The sequence below is a fragment of the Magnolia sinica genome, chromosome 11 (assembly GCF_029962835.1).
Source record: "Magnolia sinica isolate HGM2019 chromosome 11, MsV1, whole genome shotgun sequence".
Lineage (NCBI taxonomy): Eukaryota > Viridiplantae > Streptophyta > Magnoliopsida > Magnoliales > Magnoliaceae > Magnolia > Magnolia sinica.
This window is the reverse complement of record NC_080583.1, coordinates 36,424,298-36,449,373: the sequence shown is the minus strand read 5'-3', so window position 1 is coordinate 36,449,373 and position 25,076 is coordinate 36,424,298. Positions and strand designations below refer to the sequence as shown.

The following is a 25,076-nucleotide window of genomic DNA, read 5'->3' as shown; positions in this document are numbered from 1 at the left end:
AGACTCGATAAACGGTTTAGATTACTCAGATTGGCTAAAGTGGTGGCCCACTTGGATCAACCGAACGCTGTTCGTTCGCACCAGAATGTGTTTGCACGCGGAAGTCTGAAAGGCGTGCGAGGAAACCTAGGGTCCGATCGGTTTTGTCCTACAGTTGTAATAAACGATTCGGATCATCCATAGGGGTGATGATGGGGGCCCAAGATCATTACAGCGGACGTTCATCTGCAGCCGGCGGAAACGAGGATTGTTTCCTGCTTGAAATTTCATCAACTCAAGGAGTTTTTGATCGACCTTGAGTTACGGTGCGGTGCAGTCATGCATATCCTATGCACATGCCTTGTTCCTGACGTGGGGTCCATGTGCAGTTCAGAGTGAATCCACTTCGTTCATCTGTCTTGGTTGGCTTGCTTTTAGGGTCCATGTTGGCATGGAGGGCGGTTGTCGGTCCTTGGTGGGCCATCTCAAGTCAATATCTGGTTTATCCATTGGTCTTGCTTAATCAACGGCCAGAATTCAGTACGTGTGGTTAATTTATGGTATTTAGGCCTAACATAAAGTTTCGTATGAAACTGATCAGGAGAACCATGTGATTTAGAGTTTAATATCTAAGTTGATAGCATTTTCATAATTATTACTGGTTTAAAAGTTTTACGAAATCTAATGGTTCTACATGGTTGTTTGTGTCTTTTTAAACAATTCTTCCAGATGGACCTATATCTAAGTCTTTACGGATAAAGAGTTTTTCGCCAAGTCGTTTAAGGTAAAGTACATACTCCAACCCACCTGATGGATAGTTTCCTTTTAAACCAATGGTTAGACGACTTATTCTGTGAATGGAGATAATTTCTAATGGTTTGATTCGTGTCAGGGAATAGATGTAAGGTCAGGATTGTTAGATTGGTGTCGTACACACACACACACACACACACACACACACACTATATATATATATATATATATATATTACGTTGAATTCCATGGAAACACTTGAGACTTTTCAATACTCGGGTATTGAAAAGTTTGGGGTGTTATAGATACAGAGCGAAGCTGGTAGCGAAGGGTCATACTCAGAGAGAAGGGATTGACTTCTCACAGATATTCGCGCCGACGGCATAGCAGTTGTCTATTAAATTCATATTGGTGTCGGTTGTCCAATGTGATCTCAAATTGGAACGGATGGATGTGGAGACTGTACTTCTACACAGGAAATTGGAAGAGTAATTCTTTATGAAGTAACCAAAGCGGTTTGAAGTTTAAAGGGGCAAAGAATAAGGTTTGCAGAAGGTCGTTGTACGACCTGTCGCTTAGGCAGTAGTATAAAATTGATTCCTTCATGGTGACTCAGAAATTTTCTATGAGTGAATACGTCACTGTGTCTATTGCAAGACACTGAGTGATGGCACGTTCATCATCGTAGAATTGTATGTTGATGACATGTAGATCGTCAATCATTACATGTCTGAAAGTAACATACTGAAGACTCAGTTATCAAGGACATTCAAGATGAAGGATCTGGGGGCTGCAAAGATGGTTCTCGACCTTGATATTCATAAAGACTGAAAAATGAGTAAGCTTTGGTTATCTTAGGCAGAATATCTTGAGTAAGTATTGATCAAGTATGCGATGGACCAGGTAAAGCCAGTAAGCATTCCCTACGCGGCTCACTTCAAGCTTTCTTGAGGACAATATCCCAAAACAGATGAGAAAAAGCAGGATATGTCTCATGAGCCTTATTCGAATACAGTTGGCAGTTGGCAGTGCATGCTATAGTCTATATTAGACTCGTTATTTCACAAGCAATCAGTGTTGTGAGCAAATACTCCGACAAGTAACATTGGGAGGCGATGACATGGTTACTTTGATACATTCGAGGTACAAAAGACTACGCCTTAACTTTTGAGAAGACATAAGCAAAGTTGGTAAGGTATGTGGATTTAGATTACACAGGCAGTGTGGATTCCAGAAAGTCGACTTCATGTTATTTGTTTGTACTAGCGAGTGAAGCAATTAGTCGGATGTCGAACTTCAGTCTGTAGTGGCTCTTTCCACGACCGAAGCAGAGAATATGGCAGTGACAGAAGCATTTAAAGAAGGTGTTTGGTTAAGAGGCATGATAAATCAATTGAGATTTCAGCAGGAGGCCGTGCCGGTTAATTATGATAGCGAGAGCACTATTAATTTGGCCAAAATTTTTGCTTATTACTCACATACTAAACACATTGACATTTGTCACCATTTTATCCGATAGATGCTTGAGGAATGAGGCGTAATACTGGAGATGATTCACACTAGCGTGAATCCGACAGACATGCTTACCAAGGTCATTTTTACAGAGAAGTTTAAGTTTTGTACAACTTCTCTAGGCTTGGCGATGGCATAAAAGGAGGATAGAGTGTGCACGAGAAGCATTAATAAAGCTATGATGCGAGGCAGAGATAAAAGAAAAGGTCAAGAAGTTATACGTTTGAAGATTGAAGACGTGGTGGAGATTGTTGTTGATAGATGTCTTAAATCTGTCAAACAAGCTCGATGACATCGAGCAGGCTTCGAGTGAAATTTTGCGGGAAATTCAGCCTGCTCGATAAAGGCTTGGGTGAAAATCTAGCAACATATTCTTTTAGAACTTGCGAAAAATTCGGCCAACCTAAGGACAAGTTCGGCTAGCCAAAGTGTCGGTCGGCCAGCCCAAGCTCTAATTCGGCCAGCCTAAAGTTACGCAGATTGTGTGCAGACTGCGTAAATTTGAGGCGGTTTCCAAATTATTCTAACTCGGTGCGAAAGTTAAAGTCCCTAATCTATAAATAGGAGTTCCTAGGATACTCCATGTGTCATTCTAAGATATTTCAAAGTTTCATAAACTATTCCAAAGGGTTTCTAAATAGTTCTAGGGTTTCAAAAGGTAACAAGGGTAAGATTTAATGATTGTTTAAATCGGGTAAGTCATTTTTCTTTGTAATTAATGCTTTCATAGTGGATTTTTGTCACTTTGTGCTATGGTTTTTTTCCCATAAGGGTTTTCCACATTAAATTGTTGTGTTCTTTATATGTTTCCTTGGTGCTTTTGGATTGCAATCCTAGATTCATCTCCGTATGATTCCACCATTTATCCCAACATAGTTGTTCTATTAACTTACTGCAATTCCTAAACTATGTTGATTTAATTCAATTCAATTCATCTCCCTTGTGATTCTTCCATTTATCCCAACATAGTTGTTCTATTAACTTAATGCAATTCCTGAACTGTGTTGTTCAATTCAATTCCTAATCTAGCCGGATTCCAGAGAACTCAAGTAAAACTCTCATTAATTAGAAATAGAATATATCTTAAACAATATTAACCATCACTTCCTTCCCTTCAAATTGGAGCCACATGCCCATTTACTTTCAACCATCTGATTTTTCCCTCTGAATTTAGACCATTCCCCCATTTCGCTTTTAACCATCTAACGGCTAGGATTGCTTGATCATTGTGTTTTAGATATATGCAGCATCCACAATGAGACCCATAATTTGAATGGTCTGGATAGAACTATAAATCAGGGCAAAGTGTGAGGAGAATGAGGGACCCCCATTTAAGAATGATGCTAAACTCATCATTTAACTTGCATTTTACAAGATTCTTTTCTTCAAATGCACGGCTAATAAATAATAAGAAAACACCAGGACATTCGAAGGTACACCTAAAGCTTCAGCATGCTTCACATGTATGGATATTTAAAGAAGTAGAAAAGCGAAGTTACGAAGCTCCGTGTCATATCATATCATACCATCAATCAAATAATCGTGTTCAATACAAAGCTCTCCTCAAAGAATCCAAATGGGGGTACAAAGAAAAAGAAAGCAGACTATCTATGGCCGTGTATAAAAGCGGAGCTCTAGACAGTAATGCCAAGGAAGAAGAAGAGAGCCCATCCAGAGATCAAGCTCCCAAACACGGTTTTCATGCCCAACGCCTTCTCTGCTCCATTCTGCAACACAATTGAAACCAATTTCAAACATTGTTATTGTTATGTACACCCAAAAATAACATCATTTTGGGCACATTATGCCAACTCGCTAATATTAGGGCCCACTGTCAATGGAGCACAGATCAGACGATCTCCACCATTAGATTTTATTTTTCTTTTCGTGTTTTTTATTTTTATTTTTAACAGTTAGATTGGTCATTGCAATTCCCTTCGATGATCCATTATATATGGCCACAAATTGGACAGTTGAAAGATCTGTTCATGAGATTTGTTCTTTTTTTTTTTTTTTTCTGGGAATGGGCTCACTATTTGGGCCAAACTGGATTGATATCATTCTAGGCCACCATGAGCCCTGCAATTTGGATGGTCTGGATTCGCGCATGTGTGCACGACCCCAGGATCTAGCCTACTTGGACAATACATATAAAGAGCTGTCATTGGTAGACGGTGTAAGAACCGTTCTCGCCTCACGCGACTCTTGGCCTGGAAGGGGCCCTGGCCACTACGTTAGGTTGCTCGCTTATCAGGTGGGTCACACACGTATGGCACAAAAACAAAAGAGATAACCCAACAGCCTGGGTTTATTGTTCAAGTATGGTCCATCTGATGTGCCCAAAGGCTTGTTATTCTTCAACCCAGCAGACTAAGTGTGGAAGCGATCCAATGAACTACACGGAACTGGCAAACACGTGCCAAGATGATGTGTGTCCTCGAGTAGGTCACCGTTTCTGCCCAAGGGTGTATGGTTCTCTCCGTTGGAATGAGACTATCGGAGGGGAGAACTGTAGGAAAGTTTTGATACTCTGGCAGTGTGATTGATGATACGCGGGTATTTAAAAGTTAACAGTGATAAAAATGACTATCATTTTGGATGTACAATTAACAAAAAATAATGATTCTTTAATTACCTGACTGACTACCAGATTCACGGAAATTTATTGTGCAGTTGCAAATGAAAAATATCCAACCACCCTAAATTCAAGAAATAAGTGTCCAGTATTCAGAGGTTATTATTGTTCAACCAATAGCATTTTCGGAATGGTAGTTAGGGCCATTAATTTCTGGGAAGCGGATTGGGTTCAGGCCTAGATGAAGGGAAAACACATTCAAAATTTGTACGGATCCCAAGAAGTATTTAATGGTGGGCGTTCAATCCCGTGTGTGGTCCACTCGAGCATTGGATCTGCGTCATTTTTGCTCTCCTAAAATGATATGGAAAAATGGGTAGACGGCCTGGATAAAATTCATACATAACAGTGGGCCCCACAGAACCCGGTGTGGACGGATTATCGTCCAGGCGGGGGCAGTAAGCAATCCGCTTCCTAATTTCTGCAATTCAGTCGGTTTAATGTAAGTAAATGTATGACGCTTCTAGCGCCTGCCTATCAAGCGTCCTACTCTGCCAGAGTATCAATTAAGTCCACGTAAGTACTACTTGGGTAAGTCTTTGGACGCGGATCGCGAAGAACACAGCGTCGAATCTCATGCTCTTGATTTTTAATCTTTTCAAGACTTTGAGCCAGATCTGTACACGTCATTTTAGGCAGTTTTGGTTTCCGGATCTGACAGTTGGCAGCCATCCAACGGACAAGCACATTTGCTAAAATGTGCCTCGGGATGCGAAAAGAACAGATTGCTTTGCTAGCCCCACGGGCACAGTTCCGGCGCCGCACGTGCCAAAAATGGCCCCTGTGCTGGAATTCTGAACCGTGAACGCCGACCAAACCGTGAAGATGGCATGTCACAACTTCAGGTGGGCCGCAAGTGTAGGCTGAATGTGGTCCATTGGCAAGTAGAGAACTTTGATCTTCTCGCCAGATCATCCGCAGAGCCGGATGTATCTCACGCACGGTCGAATGTCCCACACGTTCCAAATTGGCACACGGACAGCCGGTAATGGTGCGAGTAGGGTGGGTGCCTTTGATGCTAGCAAACCTCGGCCCCCGAAAGCGACGGTAGAGGCTACGTTTCCCCGTCGAGAAATTCTGTAGCCGGATCTATGATCCGATAATCTAACGTTGCCCTTGGAAGTGTCCGATCTACAACCTACTCGTTTTAGATATCTTCGTCCGTTTTCGCTATCATGCGCCCATCAGTAGAGGGCCCATGCTTCTGTGACCCATACCGTTGATCCGATGGGCCACTATCTCTGTCCCGATAAATGTAATTGTTTTCTTTTAGATGTTTATTCGAATGTCACCGACGGAGAGGTCTGGATTATAGCATCTTTAATCCATAGTGTGGGCCATAAGATCAACCAAGGGCCCTCCTCGCACCGACAGTGCGCCTCAGGACACATTTCACACATCCTAAGCTCAGGACCTCACGAAAACATTTAAGACCAGCAGGCACCAGCCAAAGCCGTCACCCAACGGCGCAAGATAGCACACACCACAGCCGGAAAACAGAAATAATGCGTACCTGATCGGCGACGGACGTCGGTGCAGGGGCGCCGATGTCCCCTGAGGGCGCGGATGCGTCAGTAGGCGGCGCGGGAGGGCTGGCAACCGCCGGCGCGGGCGACGGAGCGGAATGCTTCTTCTTCTTCGTCTTCTTTTTGCTGGGGGCCGGAGCTGGCACCTCCGCCGGGGGCGGCGGCAACGGCGGGGCCGAGACAGGGGCGGGAGGTGAAGCCACCGGCGGAGTGGTCGGAGCCGGTACCGGTGGTGGCAATACTGGCTTAGGCGGAGAGCTGACGGGAACCGGCGCCGGCGGGGACGCGGCAGGCGCCTTTGCGGGTGGGGCAGATGCCGGTGGTGTTACAGGAGCCGGAACCGTGGGAGTAGGTGGGGCCGCTTTCGGTGCGGCCGCAGGTGGAGCGGTGACTACGGTTGGTGGAGATGCGGTTGGGGCTGTGGCTGTAGCCGGGGCTGGGGTTTTAGGAGTGGTTGGAGCTGTTGCAGCGACTGGCGAAGATGCAGGGGTTGCTGGTGTTGATGGTGTTGCCGGTGTGGTAGTGGGCGCAGCTGCTGGAGCTTGGCCACTGGCGCATGTTAGAGCAATGCAGCAGATGGCGAGGAAAATTAGAGCTGGGCGATCCATGGCGGATCTTCTATCCTGCGCACACCTGAACTTAACCTGCGCCAATGGAAGAGGAGAAGCTCTGAAACGAGTGAGATGAGATTGGAGGACAGTGTGGAATTAAATAGTGGTTGGAAATGTACCCTGCTCTGTAACAGTACCGTTAATAGTACTTCTATATCCATGTACCACTAGTTTGGTACTGACATATCCAATCTACCCCAACCATTTCATTGGTTTCATTGTGGATGGAGGGTGGTACTGAATTTCAAATTATTAAATGGTTAACTGCCGTTTGATTATGGCCGTTGGACATAAACGACTGGCCGCATTTAACGGTGAAGGTTCGTTCTTGAGCAAGTCGACAAAGTAGCATGGCTCTGTGGACCCTGAGACCACAGTCTGTCAGGCCCCTCGGTGCATGTGACCCGAGTCACCCGACGCATTTGCTGGAGGAGAAATTATTCGGTGAAGCTGTCTTCAGTAATCTTTCGTGTGAGCTTTCACCGTCGTACACGTGGAAAGGGCGTTGGGGGATCCGACCGTTCATACGGTTGGCCTGCTTTGGATGGCGTATGATTCAATCATGTTTTAACCAGGGAATCTCGTAAAAAACTTCTTACCCACTTTCTCAGCTGAGCATTATAACTTTAATGTCTGTTTTAAGATAACCCATCTCATGGCTAGAAATATGTCCCCAGATGAATCCGATCTATGGTAGGGGCCACCAGATCAACGGTTCTCGTTTATTAGCGTACTTGGCACTTTTAGAATAGGTGGGATCCATGTAAGCCCATTAAGGCCCGCTACTCTGAATCATTTCATTTGCAAGAAAGAACCGTACACGTCAGCCACGGGTTGAACAAATGCCAGATGAGTTATTCTTGTTGCTATTCGGGTTCCAGCGTGTGTGGCCACCCAACAGGCATACATGCTGAGATGTTCCAGATATTTAAATCTCGCACCGTCCATGTTCTATTTACCACCGCAAATAAGACAGTATCCCATTATTACTCTTCAATCCCAGCCCTTGATTTCTAGAGCAATCGAAATTTTCTTATTATTCTAATTTCATCTACACGTAGTATCCGTTATAATTATTTCATCTGCGTAAGCTTCTTTAGGCCAGTCTGGATACGAGGCATCCGAGGTGAAAGAAGTCACATGAAGAATAGTTATATTTTGCTTTTCTTCACTATATAAATTTTCTTGAAAATTATAGATTTCTGTTTGTCTACCGAGACAAACAGCGTTAATTGTGAATAAAGCTAGTAACTATCAAACAAAGAGGAAATTGCAACGACAATGTAAATGATTTCTCACCTATCCAAGTTGGCCTGAATGGGATGTGGGCCCACTGTAACGTTTGTGAGAAATCCACCTCGTCGATCCATTTTTGCTGGATAACGTCCCGACATGTCTAAATTGATACAGATCCCAAATTCAAATGGGCCTCATAATAAATAATAATAATAATAATAAGTAGGTAGGAAAATAAATACCTATGGTTGAAACCTTTATAAGGTCCATCACGATGTTTATAGGTCATCTAAATTGTTCATGTAAGGTCAATTCTATTAAGATGAACTAAAAACATAAATATTAGGTTGATCTAAAAAATTTGTAGCCCAACAAATGTTTCACCACTCAATTCTCAAATGTATGGTTCACTTGAATGTTGAAATAAGTCTTGCATTTTTGCTCATTTTCTAACAAGATTTGGCAAAAAGAATAAACTAGGTGGATTTTTCACAAACTTCACAATTGGCCCTACCTAGCTTCTGAGTGCATGAGCGCTTGAAAGTGGCACTCATATTCCAGAGTCCATGATATGGACGACATGGATTGTTGGACCACTTAGAATATAGGCTTAGTAAACGTTGGATCCTAAGCTGTGACATAAGTAAAATAAACTCATAAAAGATGCTACATTGTTAGGACGAAGAGCTCGAATATGATCGAGTCATCTTTTGGCACGATCTTGTGCCACTGCGGCCCATCTATAAAATTGCACTTGTTAAACAATCTTGTCCTTCACTTACCTTAGGACCACTGATTGATCATAGGGTCCTTGTGCATCTTAGATAAGGCCAGCTAAACAAAATTAAACTAGAACCTTGGCCATAATTATTTGGTGCTTGATTTCCAGTTTTAGTCACATGATAAGTGCGGGTGTGCTAAAATTGAATTTACTGCTTAATTCAAAACGAACAACTACAACCCCAAGCATTGAGATAAGCACATACGTAATATATAACTAATATCGAATGAAATTGATCACTTATTCATCTACTCACTCAATATGTAAATAGAATCAAGTGATATTCAGATGGTAGACTTCATCCTCTGATTATGGATTATACATTTGCCTTTCGAATGAAAGAACTTTTCAATATAAATTATATATATATATATATTAAATCCAACGTATGAGCGTAACTTAAATTACAGCCAAGATTATGAGCTACTTGATTTATACTACTAGTTACATTATATAATGTAAACCACAAGTAAAAAATAAAAGATTATACTAAGAAATGTAATTGACTTGCAAAAACGTAGAGTGATTATGTTAAAAAATGTAAATGATGGATAATTTAAAAAAAAAATTAAAAGATATATTGAGTTTGATTAGGCTAGTATGAGACAAATCTTTTAACTAAATTTATTTGCTATTTATAATTTCAATGTAGTCATTCGGTTGTTTCCCATGTTCTGACAGTTGTTATAATCCTTTAACTTGTCTTAACCTTTCTTGCTTATGCTCTTGACATTTATCTTAGTAATCACTTTTGCACAATCGCTTTTTAATCCTCCACTTAGTGGATGACGTGGTGTAACTCGATGCACTCCATTTGTATTATTGTAAATCATCTTTGTATATACTTAAAGTTCTCCAAATACGCTATGCAAAACCATCCAAATAACAGACAACTGATTCTAATTGGCTTTTACAAAAATTGACGATGATAAAAATGAACACAATCCAACAATATCCTATTTTTTAAGATGAACGACGAAAATGATAAGTCACCCACCTAGTGTATGGTGGCGAGACTGCTCTCCAACTTAGAGAGCCAAAGCCAGACTCTATTTAGACTAAATTGGACTGGCTGAGTCAACCACTGAACTAACTCAACAAGATAGAAACTCAAATTTAGTCATGTATCCGGCAACACTTGGAAAAAAGGATAAGAATCTAATGTTAGGTTACCTCCATATCAGTGCCCCATCATTTCACGATGCAGATTGCCCGGGACGCAATGGCAGAAACTTCATGATGCCAGAGTCTAAGTGGGGGCCACCTCAATGTTTGTAAGAAGTCCATTACATCCATTTGTTTTGCCAACTCAATTTAAAACACGAGCCCAAAGATGAGGTGGAACCAAAATTTATATAAGCACACAAGGGGAAAAGGTAGGCAGGGAATGCCCACCATTGAAGCCTTCAAAGGGTCTCCCTTCGTATTTATATGTCATTCAAATCTTTTTATAAGGCCATTCTCAAAGTGATGAACTGAAAACGTACAAATATTTATTTGATACCAAACTTCCGCGGCACCACAAATGTTTCAACGATGGTCACTGAATCTCAACTTTTTCCAGTCATGTCGTCTCACGAACATCACGGTGGGCCCTAGCTAACTTACAGCTGTAGCAACTTTAAGAGGTAAGGAGTGGCAGGCAATCCGCGTCCATCATTTCAAGGGTGATAGGGACAAATGTGTGCCACGTGTTCAGACGTGGACGGAAGCCGATTGGCTGATGTACCAGCCATAAGCTTTATAGACCGTGTGTTGACATCAGCACGGGTTATAAAAGTTTTGTATCAGTATGATATTTGTCTTTCTTATTCATCCCAGTGTTTGTGACCTTGTGCATAGATTGGATGAAAAATAAATGATATTATGAGCACTATGAATGTTTTAAAGTGAAAATCATTATCCATTGGTGGTGTGGTACAGTTAAGCTTCGCAAATGATTTATTTTTTTAATCATGATTGATCTCTCGAAAAATAGATGAACAGTGTGAATATAATAAATACATCATTTTGGAGGCCATGTAACTTTGATCTTCTTTGAACCGTTCGTACAACTTGAGCTCGAGCAGCGTCAGTGCTCGTCTTCACACCACATGTATCTGCACCAGCTAAGCTATATAGCTGGTGTGTGGTACACTAGCCAATCCGCTTCCGACGTGGATTGAGTACTTTCCTTGTTATATGGCTGAGATTTGATTGGACCGTCAAAGATGGGCCCACGCAAGACTCGGGCAATAGCTAGCCATCCAATGAAATTCTGGCACGTTATGCTTGCACTGAAGTTGGTACAGGCTGGGCAGTAGGCAATCAGCGTCCGTGGATCTCTACATGAGTATGATCCACTCCACACGGATGAGGTATAATTGCTCTTTTGGACGTTGCTAGGTTTGTGGCGTCACCAACGGATGGTGGGGCCCAGCTGTGGTTACTGTCTCATACGTGCCTTGTAAAATATGGATTCTAGAGGCTACGCTTCTCTGGCTTCCGTCGTCTTTTTATTTTTTTAATCAAAATAATACAAAGGTTGTTATGATGTTGCGGTCCCCCGAAGTCCCAATTCTCTTTCTAGGTGGCTTCCTAGCAAATTTGGCTACTCGCATCCAAATCGTACTCTCAGAACATTAGCACGTGGCACGTATGTCCGAGATCTAATCCGTTCATCTCTGGCTCAGATGTATATGGTCCTGGTCCAAGAATTTTGCTGTTCGGTAATTAAGTAATCGTGTAGAGAGAAGATATAGTTATAAAACTTGATCAGTGGTTCACATTTAAAGCAGATATATGACTAAACTGATGATGGGTCAGCCTAATTTTCATGCAGCAGGACATGATGTGGGAGCCACTTGATAAACGGTCAAGATCTCACACGCGTGTGCGTGCCACGTACCGAGGGTAGGATTTGAATGACTGCCGTTGGAGTAGGCATTGGACGAGAAGAGAGTGGAGGATGTTTGGAGACAGCTCACCAGTAGGTAGGTGGGACATATTTAGGTTGAAAAACGGGAAAAAAATGCCAGCAAGTGCGTTTAACGGTCATATTTTCACATGGAATGGGACATGTGTGACTGTTACGTTCTAACATCCGTCCGTTGCCATCGCTTCTAACGTCGCTTTAAGAGATTTGCGAAGGATCTGACACCATTTAAGCTGTCGATGGGCAGGGCTGGGTCCACCAGTCGGGCTCTGGACTAAGCCCACAACAGGCAGCTGCAGATCAGGTGGTGTTGCCCGGATTAGAGGTGGGCATCCAGTTGAGTCGGATTGAATTGGGTCTAACTCGGTTTCGATCCGAATTTTCAAGTAAGTGATTCAAACTTGATCTGATTCGGACCTAGTTCAGGTCAGCTGACTCGATCCGATCCGATGCGCTGCTAGCTTGACTTGAACGAGTCCGACTCGGTCAAGAAAACCAAATCGGATTGAGTTGGGTATCGTTCAAATCGGGAGAGAGAAGTGGGTGATACCAAATCGAAAAGGGATGGTCTGGTGATGTATTAACATCAACAAGTTTTTTGAGTTAAGCTATGAGATATGTGTTACATCCAAACCGTCCATCCATTTGGAAAGCTTGTCTTAAGGATTGAGCCGAAAAATAAGACAGATCTAAAGATCAGTTGGACCACACTGCAAAAAACAATGGGGGATTGAACGTTTACCATTGAAACCCTTTTTGAGATCGGAGAAGTTTTGGATCAATATGAAATTTGTTTTTCCACTTCATTCATGTATTTTTAACATTATTAACATATTAGATGAAAAATAAATGTTATGGTAGGGGTCACGTAATTTTGATCTCATTTGAGTTATATGTACAACTCGGAGCACGGTGGTCTTCGTACAGAACGTATCGTCATCCATCATGTCTCCTTCACGGATTTCTTGGGAAAGCGTTTGGTAGGAAGTTCCTATGCAAGATGCTGGGTGGGACCCACCGCTATGTTTCTAAGGAATCACTCCGGCCTTCCGTTCTGCGAGCTCATTTCATCGCATGAGACCAAAAATCAACGGGATTCAAAACTCAAGTGGTTTGCACGAGAGGAAATAGTCGGCTTTCAGCGTGGACAGTTGAAATATTCTACTGGCCATAAAAGTATTGTATCAGCCTAAGTTAGTTGTGTTTTTACTTCTTCCAGTTTGAATGACATACAAACATCAAGGTGGAGCTTAGGAAGATTTCAACGGTGGAAATTTCTTTCCCCAATTTTCTATCTCATGAGACCCACTTGAGTTTTGAATTTTCCTGATTTGTGGTTTCATGTCATGAAATGAGACCGCGAAACGGATGGACAGAGTGGATTTCTCACAAAATTATCGGTGGGTCCCACTCATCATCCTTGGGCGAAATCCGTGTCGGCCAGATCTTAGTATCTTACCAATATTTATTGCATATAAACTTTGATACTCTGGTAGACAAATACACAGGCACTTAGAATTTACTTTGGAATTGCATGTGGAATGCAAATAATTCAAATTAGACTGTCCAAATTTTGGTCATAAGCCTATTTGAATCACTAACCAAAAATTACGCTTAGTTTATTATCTGACTATTAGATTTAGGAATATTTATTAGGTAGTTAAAAATGAAACTATCCAACGGTTTTATTTCATCTAAAAAAGTGTCCACAAATCAGATATTTCATTTGTCCTAAAAATCTGATTTTTAGTTTTTTACTCTTCAACAGAAGGTTTCATAATTTAGTCGGTCCAGTTTGAGTTATCATGTAATAGGTATTATATTTCCAAGTGCTTGCGTATCAAGCTCCATACGCAGCAAGAGTTTCAAATAACTCCCGTATTTATTCCAAAAATAATCACCTATATTCTAACAGAACCACTCTAGAAATAATCCAACGGCTCTATTTTAACTTCATACTACATGACCGGATCACATCGAATTAAATCTAATTGGATAGGATTGGTCTGGATTGACCACAATCCAATGAATGATCGGATTTGATTGGCCTTACTCGAACCGCACCGATCCAGGCCTTCGGTTCAGTTCAGATCGGGTCAGATCGGGTCAGAAATGCCCAGCTCCTGCATACGGATTATGTACTGACAGCGTCAGTAGCCAGGAGACTACTGACAGTGCTCTGTGGGCCCCACATCATATATATGTGTTTTATCCAAGCCGTCCATCTATTTTTAAAGATCATTACAGAGCATGATTTGAAAAATTAGGGACATCCAAATCTCGTGTCAATCACACCACAAGAAAAAATATGGCGATTGAATTCCCACCATTAAAAATATCCTAGATCTCAATGTAATGCTTACTTGTCATCCAACCGGTAGATTAAGTCGCACATGTGGATGAAGAGAAAAAAAATAAAATATCAGCTTAATCTAAAACATTTGTCACCCCTAAAAATATTTTAACGGTGAGTGTTCAATCGCCACTCTTTCATCTTATGTGGTACATATGAGACTTTTATATGCCTCATTGTTTAAAAGAGATCAAAGTTACATGGGCTCACAGTGATGTATTTATTACATCTACACTCTTCATCTATTTTTAGAGATCATTTTAGAGCATTATCCAAAAAAGGAATCATATCCAAAGATCATGTAGACCACACCACAAATAGCAGTGGAGATAATGACTGTCCCATTAAACAATTTGTAGGGCCCACCATAATGTATATTTTCCATCCAATCTGTTCATAAGGTCACAAAGACCTGAATTAAGAGGAAAAACAAATTTCATATTGATCCAAAACTTCCGTGACCCTAAAAAAGAGTTTTAATGGTAGACATTCAATCCCCCACTGCTTTTTGCAGTGTGGTCCACTTGATACTTAGATCAGTCTTTCTTTTTTTCTTCTCAAGCTTTAAGACGAGCTAAGCCAAATGGATGGACGGTTTAGATATAACACATACCTCATGATCATACCCACAGAATTTACTGACACCAATACACCAGCAATCCGCTTCCTACACCAGTCAATCCGCTTCCGTTCGTGTCGCCCAAACCGGACACAGATGGACGCAGATTGCGTACTACCCCCGCCCGTCCCTAGCTCCGAACGGGCAGTTCTATGGGCGGGCCCACCGTGATGTATCTGTACATCCAAGCCATCCGGCCCTTTTCTCATATTATTTTAAGGCGTCAAAATAAAAATGAGGCAGGTCAATGATCAAATGGACCACACCACATATGACTCTTGCATTTAATGCAACTGACATTTAATGCTTTGTGCATTTTAATGCAACTAAGCTTATTATTTGGTGTGGTCCACTTGAGTGTTGGATTTGCCTCATTTTTGTGTTCATGCTTTAAAATAATCCGAGAAAAGGGATAGACAGTTGAGATGTACAGATACATCACGGTGGGCCTGCCCACAGAACTGCCCGTTTAGAGCTAGGGACGGGCGGGGTAGTACATAATCTGCGTCTAACGCAGATTACGTCCTACCCTGCCCGTCTCCAGCTGGGAACGGGCAGGAGCTTTGATTGGCCATCGTGATGTATGGGTCTTATCTACACCGTCCATTCATTTTTTTCAGTATCATGTTAGGATATAAGCCTAAAAAATGAGGCAGATCCAAGACATATTTGGATTACATAACGGGGATTAAAATTTTACCGTTGAAAACTTCTTAGGGCCCACATAAGTTTTGGATGGAGCTTATATTTGTGTTTTCTCTTCATGCAGGTCTGAGTAACTTTATGAATAAGTTGGATGGCAAATAACCATCACATGGCCTTAGAAAAGTTTCAACAACGAGAATCATTATCATCGCTTCTTCCAATAGTGTGGTCCAATTGAGCCTTGGAACTGCCTCAGTTTTGGGTTCGCTTCCTAAAATGATACCAAAAATATGAATGGATGGTGTGGATAAGACCCATACAATACGGTAGCCACTTAAAGCTCCTACCCGTTCCCAGCTGGAGAGGGGCGGGGTAGGACGCTATCTGCATCCGCCATAATGTATATGTTTTATGAAGAGAAATTTCCTACTGTACGACTCATTTATGGCCCACTAACCTTTTAAAGCTCACTTATTTTTACAACCCAAGAATAATCCCTAGTTTTACAGATGACTTTTCACAGGTCGAAAACGCCCCTGCTTTTCCTTCCGCAAGAGGATCGACTGGTGCTCAGAGACGAGCGCTGACGCTCCTCGAACTCTGAGTTGTACGAACGGTTCAAAAGAGATCAAAGTTATATGGGCCCACAGTTATGTATTTATTATATCCACAACGTTCATCCATATTTCGAGATCATTTCGGAGCATTATAGAAAAAATAAAAAAATATATCCAAAGATCAATTGGACCACACCACAGAGCAGAGGGAAAATTGATTTTCACCGTTAAAAATTTTGTAGGGCCCACCATAACATTTATTTTCCATCCAATCTATTCATAAGGTCACAAAGACCTGGATGAAGAGGAAAAACAAATTTCATAATGTTCCAAAACTTCTGTGACCCTAAAAGGGTTTCAATGGTAGACATTCAAAGTAGCATAGTAATGTCTTGTGCTACGGTCAGACCTATGACTACGGATTATAACCGTAGCCATAAATACCATAATCCATAGCTATAGAGGCTTCCCCCAAAAATCAAACCCGAATCAGGGTGGGCTCATCGAACTGACGGCCCCCCCGCCACTTGCTAGCTGTCCGGCGGGGCCATGCCGATCTGGTAGCCCTCCTATGGCTACGGATTATAACCGTACCTTCATCTCTCTCTCTCTCTCTCTATATATATATATATATATATTCACACACACTCACGTCTTTTCAGTGATAATTTGGAATAAGATGTAAATGACATACATAACTAGGCCGAGTTTTGCAATGACTCGGCCTACATTGCAATTTTCAAGTTGATTTTGTATCTTGTGGATAAAAGGTGGGTTCCATAATGGTAAATTTCTCCATGTTTTATCTATGAGTTGGCATGGTTTTGTATCTTGTGGCAAACACACGTTGGGTTGCTTCCCTTGAATTTGGGTTGGAGTATTTCTTGCTTTGATTTTGAACATTCATTTATATTATGACATTTTTATTATAAATTCTTTTGCGATAATATTTTTAATGGGAAAAGTTTAATTTAATGACTCAGACTGGCTCGTTCGATTTAGACTTGAGTCATGACTCGACTAAGTCAGGAGTAACTTGTCTTAGTTGGGTCAACTCATGCGTATTTTCAATGCTGATCATGGTGCCGAATCGGCTTTGATTTGACTGAGTCCAAATTGGCTTGGATGAGTTGCATCCAACTTGGATAAGTCGTCAATCCATGGTGTAGACTGTGTACAATGAGAATAACTTGACACTAATCTCTTATTCCGTGTGGGGTTTAGCACTTGGGCAGTGGTGGGATTGTGGGAATCCCATCTCAGTTTCAAGATGGGATCTGAAATCCTATGTTGAAGTGCATGTTGAGACTTGACATTCCCACTCGATGTCCATAGACAGTAGATGGTGCATGCCAACTTCTGAGCTTTGTACGCCAAAGTTGATTCTTTGTAGTTTTCATCTTATATGTTTCATTGTATGTTATTCTTTGTATTATTTATTATTGGTTGATGATAATAGATGCATTTCCGTTCACCTTTTAAAAAAAAATAAAAGATGCATTTTTGTCTACCCCATTTTTTTATTCAGTGCTACATCTCTACCATATATTAGAGGTAGTGAATTACACACAGTTTAGTCATTTAGAACAATTCAACCATGTCATATGAATGGGCATGAGATGAGTTATTAAGCAGGAAAGAAGCCGTGCTTGGGCCAATTCATAGTCCTCTCTCTACCAAAAGAGACTTCTTGTTGCTCTTGAAAGGCAAATGCAATTGAAGTAGCTTAGATCCTCTATTAAATAATTCAGAAATTCTACTATGAAATTGAAGTGAAGAGAATTGATCGTGAAATGCATGGAATTGACTGTGAAGTGAAGGGAGAATTGACCCTGAAATGCATGGAATTGATCGTGAAGTGAAGGGGATTGACCGTGAAAAGAAGGGAATTAACCGTGAAGTGAAGGGAATTGACTGTGAAATGCATGGAATTGACCGTGAAGTGAAGGGGAATCGCCGAAAATGATCGTGAAATGCATGGAATTGACTGTGAAGTGAAGGGAATTGACCGTGAAGTGAAGGGGAATCGCCGAAAATGATTGTGAAATGCATGGAATTGGCCATGAAGTGAAGGGAATTGATCGTGAAATGCATTGAATTGACCGTGAAATGAAGGAAATTGACCGTAAAATGCATGGAATTGACCGTGAAATGAAGGGGATTGACCGTGAAATGAATTGGATTGACCGTGAAGTGAAAGGAATTGACCGTTAAATGCATGGAATTGACCACGAAGTGAAGGGAATTGACTGTGAAATGCATGGAAATGACTGTGAAGTGAAAAATGTAGGTAGAATAAAGTTCTCGGTCAATTCGCTTCACTTCACAGTTAATTCCATGCATTTTGCGGTCAATTCCCTTCACTTCACGGTCAATTCACTTTACTTCATGGTCAATTCCATGCATTTCGTGGTGAATCCAATGAATTCCCTTCACTTCACGGTCAATTCCATGCATTTTGCGATCAATTCCCTTCACTTCACGGTCAATTCCATTTCGCGGTGAATTCCCTTCACTACACGGTCAATTGCATTCATTTCGTAGTCAATTCCCTTCACTTCACGGTCATTTCCATTCATTTCACAATTAATCCCCTTCATTTCACAGTCAATCCAATTCGTTTCATGGTCAATCCCCTTCATTTCACGATCAATTCCATGCATTTCATGGTCAATTTCCTTCATTTCACGGTCAATTCAATGCATTTCACGGTCAATTCCCTTCACTTCATGGTTAATTCCATTCATTTCATGGATATTTTCGGCGATTCTGCTTCACTTCACAGTCAATTCCATGCATTTCACGGTCATTTTCGGTGATTCCCCTTCACTTCATGGTCAATTCTATGCATTTCAAGGTCAGTTCCCTTCACTTCACGGTCAATTCCATGCATTTCACAATCGTTTTCGGCGATTCCCCTTCACTTCATGGTTAATTCCATGCATTTCACGGTCATTTTCGACGATTCCCCTTCACTTCATAGTCAATTCCATGCATTTCACAGTCAATCCCCTTCACTTCATGGTCAATTCCATGCATTTCACGGTCAATCCCCTTCACTTCACGGTCAATTCCATGCACTTCATGGTCAATCCCCTTCACTTCACGGTCAATCCCCTTCACTTAATGGTCAATTCCATGCATTTCACGGTCAATCCCCTTCACTTCACGGTCAATCCAATTCATTTCACGGTCAATCCCCTTCATTTCACCGTCAATTCCATACATTTCACGGTCAATTTCCTTCATTTCACGGTCATTTCAATGCATTTCACGGTCAATTCTCTTCACTTCATGGTCAATTCCATGCATTTCACAGTCATTTTTGGTAATTCCCCTTCACTTCATGGTCAATTCCATGCATTTCACGATCGTTTTTGGTGATTCCCCTTCACTTCACGGTCAATTCCATGCATTTCATGGTCAATTCCCTTCACTTCACGGTCAATTCCATGCATTTCATGGTCAATCCCCTTCACTTCACGGTCATTTCCATTCATTTTATGGTCAATTTCCTTCACTTCACGGTCAATTCCATGCATTTCGTAGTCAATCTCCTTCACTTCATGGTCAATTCCCTTCATTTCACGGTCAATCCCCTTCACTTCACGGTCATTTCCATTCATTTCACGGTCAATTCCCTTCACTTCACGGTCAATTCCCTTCACTTTACGGTCATTTCCATTCATTTCACTGTCAATTCCCTTCACTTCACGGTCAATTCCATACATTTCACGGTCAATCCTGGCGAACTTCTTGAAGTTTATTAGATAACCACGTAAAATTGATTTAGCAATGCAAAAAATTGACTACGTGAAATTGACCACAAACTTCTAGGTAATTTCTTTAGAATTTAAACGTCCTTACCTCCCACAGCTGCCGTATCAGTAAAATCCGTGTTCGAGAAAAAGAATAAGAGTGCATTGATGTGAAACACGTTCTTCGGAGAAAAGCCTACAACATTTCATGTTTATCAATGCATTCACGTCCTCTCAGAAAACGAATGCATGTAGCCTTGAGTAGAATGAAAAATTGAAGATGTAATGTGATAGTAGAATGGAGATTTAATGAAGAAAATGAGTGAAAAGAAGGAATAGGGATGGAAGATATGAGTTCGGACGTGTATTTGAGGGAATAGGGACAGAGATGAGTTCAAACGTGTATTTAAGTGTAAGGGAGTGAATGGAGTGAAATGCATGGAATTGACCGTGAAGTGAAGGGAATTGACCGTGAAATGCATGGAATTGACTGTGAAGTGAAGGGAATTGACTGTGAATTGAATTGAATTGATTGTGAAGTGAAGGGGAATCGCCGAAATTGACCGTGAAATGCATGGAATTGACCGTGAAATGAAGGGATTTGACCGTGAAATGCACAGAATTGACCGTGAAGTGAAGGGAATTGACCGTGAAATGCATGGAATTGACTGTGAAGTGAAGGGGAATTGCCGGGATTGACCATGAAATGCATGGAATTGACCGTGAAGTGAAGGGAATTGACCGTGAAGTGAATTGAATTAACTGCGAAGTGAAGGGGAATCGCCGGAATTGACCATGAAATGCATGGAATTGACCGTGAAGTGATTGAAATTGACTGTGAAGTGAATGAAATTGACCACATACTTAATGAAATTCACCATGAACTGATTGAAATTGACCGCGAAGTGAATGAAATTGAACACGAAGTGAATGAAATTGACTGCGAACTGATTGAAATTGACCACGAAGTGAATGAAATGAATTTTCAACCATTGACCTGATGGAATCTTGGAAAATGACCAAATTGGTTGGCTAAAGTAGCTTCTCCTACCCTAAAATCATATATGGTATGTTAATTAACTAATTTTAGTTTAGAAGATATTCTTGTTAAACGAATAAAGAAAGAAATGAAAAAATGAGGGGAAAAAATTTTATATGCTTATATACACATATTTATATAAATATGTATTAGAGAAAAATGTAGGTGGAATAAGTTTCTTTGGAGCAGTACAATTTTAATGGCTACGGTTATAATCCGTAGCCATAGAGAGCACAGATTCTGAAAAACCATGGGCATTTTGGTCCAGTAAATATGAGTCCGTACAGCTGGGCTAATTCTCGGGAGCTAAAAATAAGTGGGCTTGAAAAGGTTCGTGGGCCATAAATGGGTTGTACAGTAGGAAGTTTCTCTTTCATGAGTGCGGATTGTCTAGGTTGAAGGCAGCAATTCCAGTGTGGTTGCTTGTTATTCGTCCACGTCATTTCCCATGACTCTGCTAACAAGATAGGCCGGATTTCTATCTCATTGCTAACCACGTGACACTTGTAACGTGTAAAACTTTTTCTGAGTCGCACTATGATTTTTGTGTTAGATCTACACCATAAATCAATTTTTCAGATAAATCTAAAGCATAATCTTAAAGATGAGGTACATCCAAAGCTCAAGTCCATCACGTTAAAAATGAGGTACATCCAAAGCTCAAGTCCATCACGATTGAATAAACTACTGCTGAAACTTTCCTAAGGCGAACCGTGAGGCTTATTTTCCATCGGACCTGTTCACGATATCACACATACATGAATGAAGTTAAAATATAATATCATCTTGGTTAGAACGTTTTATAATCCCAACAAGTTTTCAAAAGCAGCGTCAATTCTTATTGTCTTTAGCGGTGTGGTTCACTTTTGCTTTTAATCTGCATTTTATTTTTTTTTGTCAGCATTCTAGAATTAATGAACTAAAAAATGAATAAAAGGTATGGATTTAGTAAATACGTCATCATGAGGCCACGTAAATTTCACACCCCAAGCCATTCCGTTGCTAGCCCTGTGGTGCAGGGAGCAGATTAGGTGAGACCCGGCCTCACCCAAATGGTGCAGCCCTTACCACACGGGAATACCTTGGTTTCTGTATAATGTATACATTCTGTCCATCCTTTTCCTCAGATCATTTTAAAGGATGATACCAAAATTTAAGAAGATCCAATTATCAAGTGGACCATGTTCCATGACAGTGGTGATTGAACATCCTATCATTAAAACTTCAAAGGGCTCACCTTAATGTTTCAGTAAAATTTTCATCAAATCTATTGATAAGTTCCTGGATGAAGAATTAAAAACATATCGGCTTGATACAAAACTTTTGTGGTCTATTAATGGTCAATCACCCATGTTCCCTATGGTATGGTCTACTTGATAACTGGATCTGCTTCATTTTTTAGATAATGCTCTACAATTACATGAAAAAAACGGATGAATGGATGGAGTGGATACATAATATATATGTAAAGGTGGGCACCATGGTAAGTGCCACACTGTCTTGGGTGAGGCTGGGGTCTCACTTAATCCGCTCGGGTGGTGCAGGCATGCAGCACATTCCAGGTTAGAGAATAAAATCGTACGTGTTGACATGCGAAGCTTTCGTATGCGTTATGATGTATGTATCATATCCACACCGTCCATTCATTTTTTCATACCAATTTATGGAATGAGACAAAAACCAAGGTAGATCCAAGGCTCAAATGGGCCACACTATAGAAACGGTGAGAATTGGATGCTCACTGTTGAAGTTTTCTTGAAGTGACATAAGGCTCTGATGAAGTTGATATTTGTGTTTCCCTTCATTCAGGTCTGTGTAACCTTATGAAGAGGTTAGACAACATATAAACCTAATAGTGGACCCTAAGAAGGTTTCAACGATAGTGGTTCAATCTCAGCTTCTTTATTTGGTGTGGTCCAATTGAGCTTTGGATGTGCATCATTTTTGGGCTCATGCTCTAAAATGATCTGTAAAAGTAGATGGTCGGTGTGGATCTAAAACATAAATCATTGTGGAGCCAGAGAAGTTCTACACATCAAGAGTCATGATATGTAGCACCCAATCTATTTGGGAGAGAGAAATCTCCTTATTTGGTTAGCCATAGTCATTGGCAATGATGTGGACCAACAAAAAACCATGTCACTGAATTTTCTTGTGCCCTTAACGCTGAGATCCGCACTCATGTTTTATGTTCAAGCCCTTCATCCATCTCGCACTTGAACAATGAACCTTCCAAAATCCGCAAATCACAGAAGGACTTGATTTTATTATTATTATTATTATTATTATTATTATTTTGTGGGGTAGATAAAAGAGCATTAAAGCTTGCACACACTAAATAAATTGGATGTCACTCATCATAATGGGCCCCAAATGCAATCTGAAAGTTTTTAATGGTGGATGTCCCAACCTTTCCTCATGTGATCTATTTGATAATCAACGAGCTATTTTTTTAGGGCCATAGGGCAGCATCAAGAGAAGTACATGATGGATAGATTGGATATACCATACACATTACAATGGCCCCCACATATCATGAATGTATATCAGCCATTGTGTTCTAACATGCATAATGCATTTTTAGCTATTAAGACTTTACTTGTAATATGAAACATGGCTATTCTCCATGTTTCATATTACAATTAAAAGTTGTAATATGTTTACAACCTATAAAGCCTTTGCAGGCTAATACATGCATCCAAACAGCCTTTACAATCAGATTACCTGCAATCCCTTTACAACTTAAGGACTTTACAGACATCCAAACGACCCCTAAAGCTTTGCTAGCCCAACATATTGTCTGGGAAATATCTATTCTATCCATCTTATGCTCTCCCCGATGCTAGGCCCTAGAACCCAATATCAACCAAATTCTCTACTCAAGTGGGCTACACCTCAAGGAAAGAATGCAAACCATAGGTTTGCATGCAAGTCCTATGGTGTATATATTTTATCAAATTAGTGGTGTGCATATTTCATCGTATCCATTCATCATGTAATGGCTAATAGGAATATAATGCAAAACTCAGCTTTTGTTCAAAATTCTAGTAGATCACACTAGATGAACTTGGAGGTTTTTGGAGTAATTTTAAATTATTTTCCTACCATGGTGCCTCTTATGTTTTTTTTTTTTTTTTTTACAAAGCTGAAGTCTCAGGTTTTTGAATTCTAGGATTTTGGTTCCCGTGTTTTAAGGTTTTGGTTTCTAGGTTCTAGATTTTTTTAGTGCAATCCAGATCTGGAGTGATCAATCACCTTGTTTTGGATAGGGTATCTATAATTCATGATGTAAAAAGGCCAATGTTGATTCTCTAAAGGATGTGATTTCTCCCCAACCTCAGATGAATGAAAAAGTGGGTGTGCTAAAGGAGAGTCATCCACATAAGTAGACCCCACACGTGTGGAATGTGGATGTGGAAGATGGGAAAGACGAGATGCCCCCACTCTCTCTTTACTCTTTTCTTCTCTATACGGGTGATGTCCCGGGGGTCAAGACATCCAAACTCTCTCCTAGGGCTCTCTATTACAAGGATAACATTTATATTTATGAAGGAATTAGGATTTCATAAGATACACATGTTACGATACATCTTTGTTGACACATTTATTTTGATACTTAGCCAAAATAGGCCCCCACACATCTAATAGCATATATATGCCACATCATCTTAGCTCCAGTAGCAAACAATAGTGTCATCTTTTGAGATGTGGTGCCACATATGGACAGGTAGAGGGCTAGCTTGATTCAAAGTCCAGTGAGTAGCAGTTTTTTGGGTTTGAGGTGTTCAATGGTTGAGGCCCATGCTTAACCAGTCGAGGGTTTGCTTGACCAATCGAGGAGCCTACTCGACCAGTTAAGGTTATGCAGATTCGTTTCTGGATTTTGCACGGACTGCATAATTTTGAGGTGGTTTTCGCAGAGGTGCGAATGAGAAGTTGCTTAAACTATAAATAAAGGTCCCTAGAGCTTTTCTAAGGGAATGAGAATTATTTTAAGGTGTATGCAAAGGGTTTTTTCTATACATCCAAGGGTAAGAGGTTAGTGTATTGCTTGTAATCTCGTTTTCTTCATAGTGGAAGTTTGCATCTGTGGTTTTTTACCCTTGTTGGGGTTTTTCCACATATATTGTCTTGTGGTTTGTTTGGAATGCTTTGATT

General features: G+C 40.8%; 1 protein-coding gene across 1 annotated transcript; it reads right to left on the bottom strand.

Moving 5' to 3' along the window:
* Positions 1 to 3,739: 3,739 nt before the first annotated feature.
* Positions 3,740 to 7,104, bottom strand: LOC131219036 (classical arabinogalactan protein 9-like). The gene is made up of 2 exons (XM_058214002.1): positions 6,393 to 7,104; positions 3,740 to 3,971 (listed from the first exon to the last, which is right to left on the bottom strand). Exons 1-2 carry the CDS (start codon positions 7,011 to 7,013, stop codon positions 3,879 to 3,881), a joined length of 714 nt encoding a protein of 237 aa, XP_058069985.1. The 5' UTR covers positions 7,014 to 7,104; the 3' UTR covers positions 3,740 to 3,878.
* Positions 7,105 to 25,076: the final 17,972 nt, after the last annotated feature.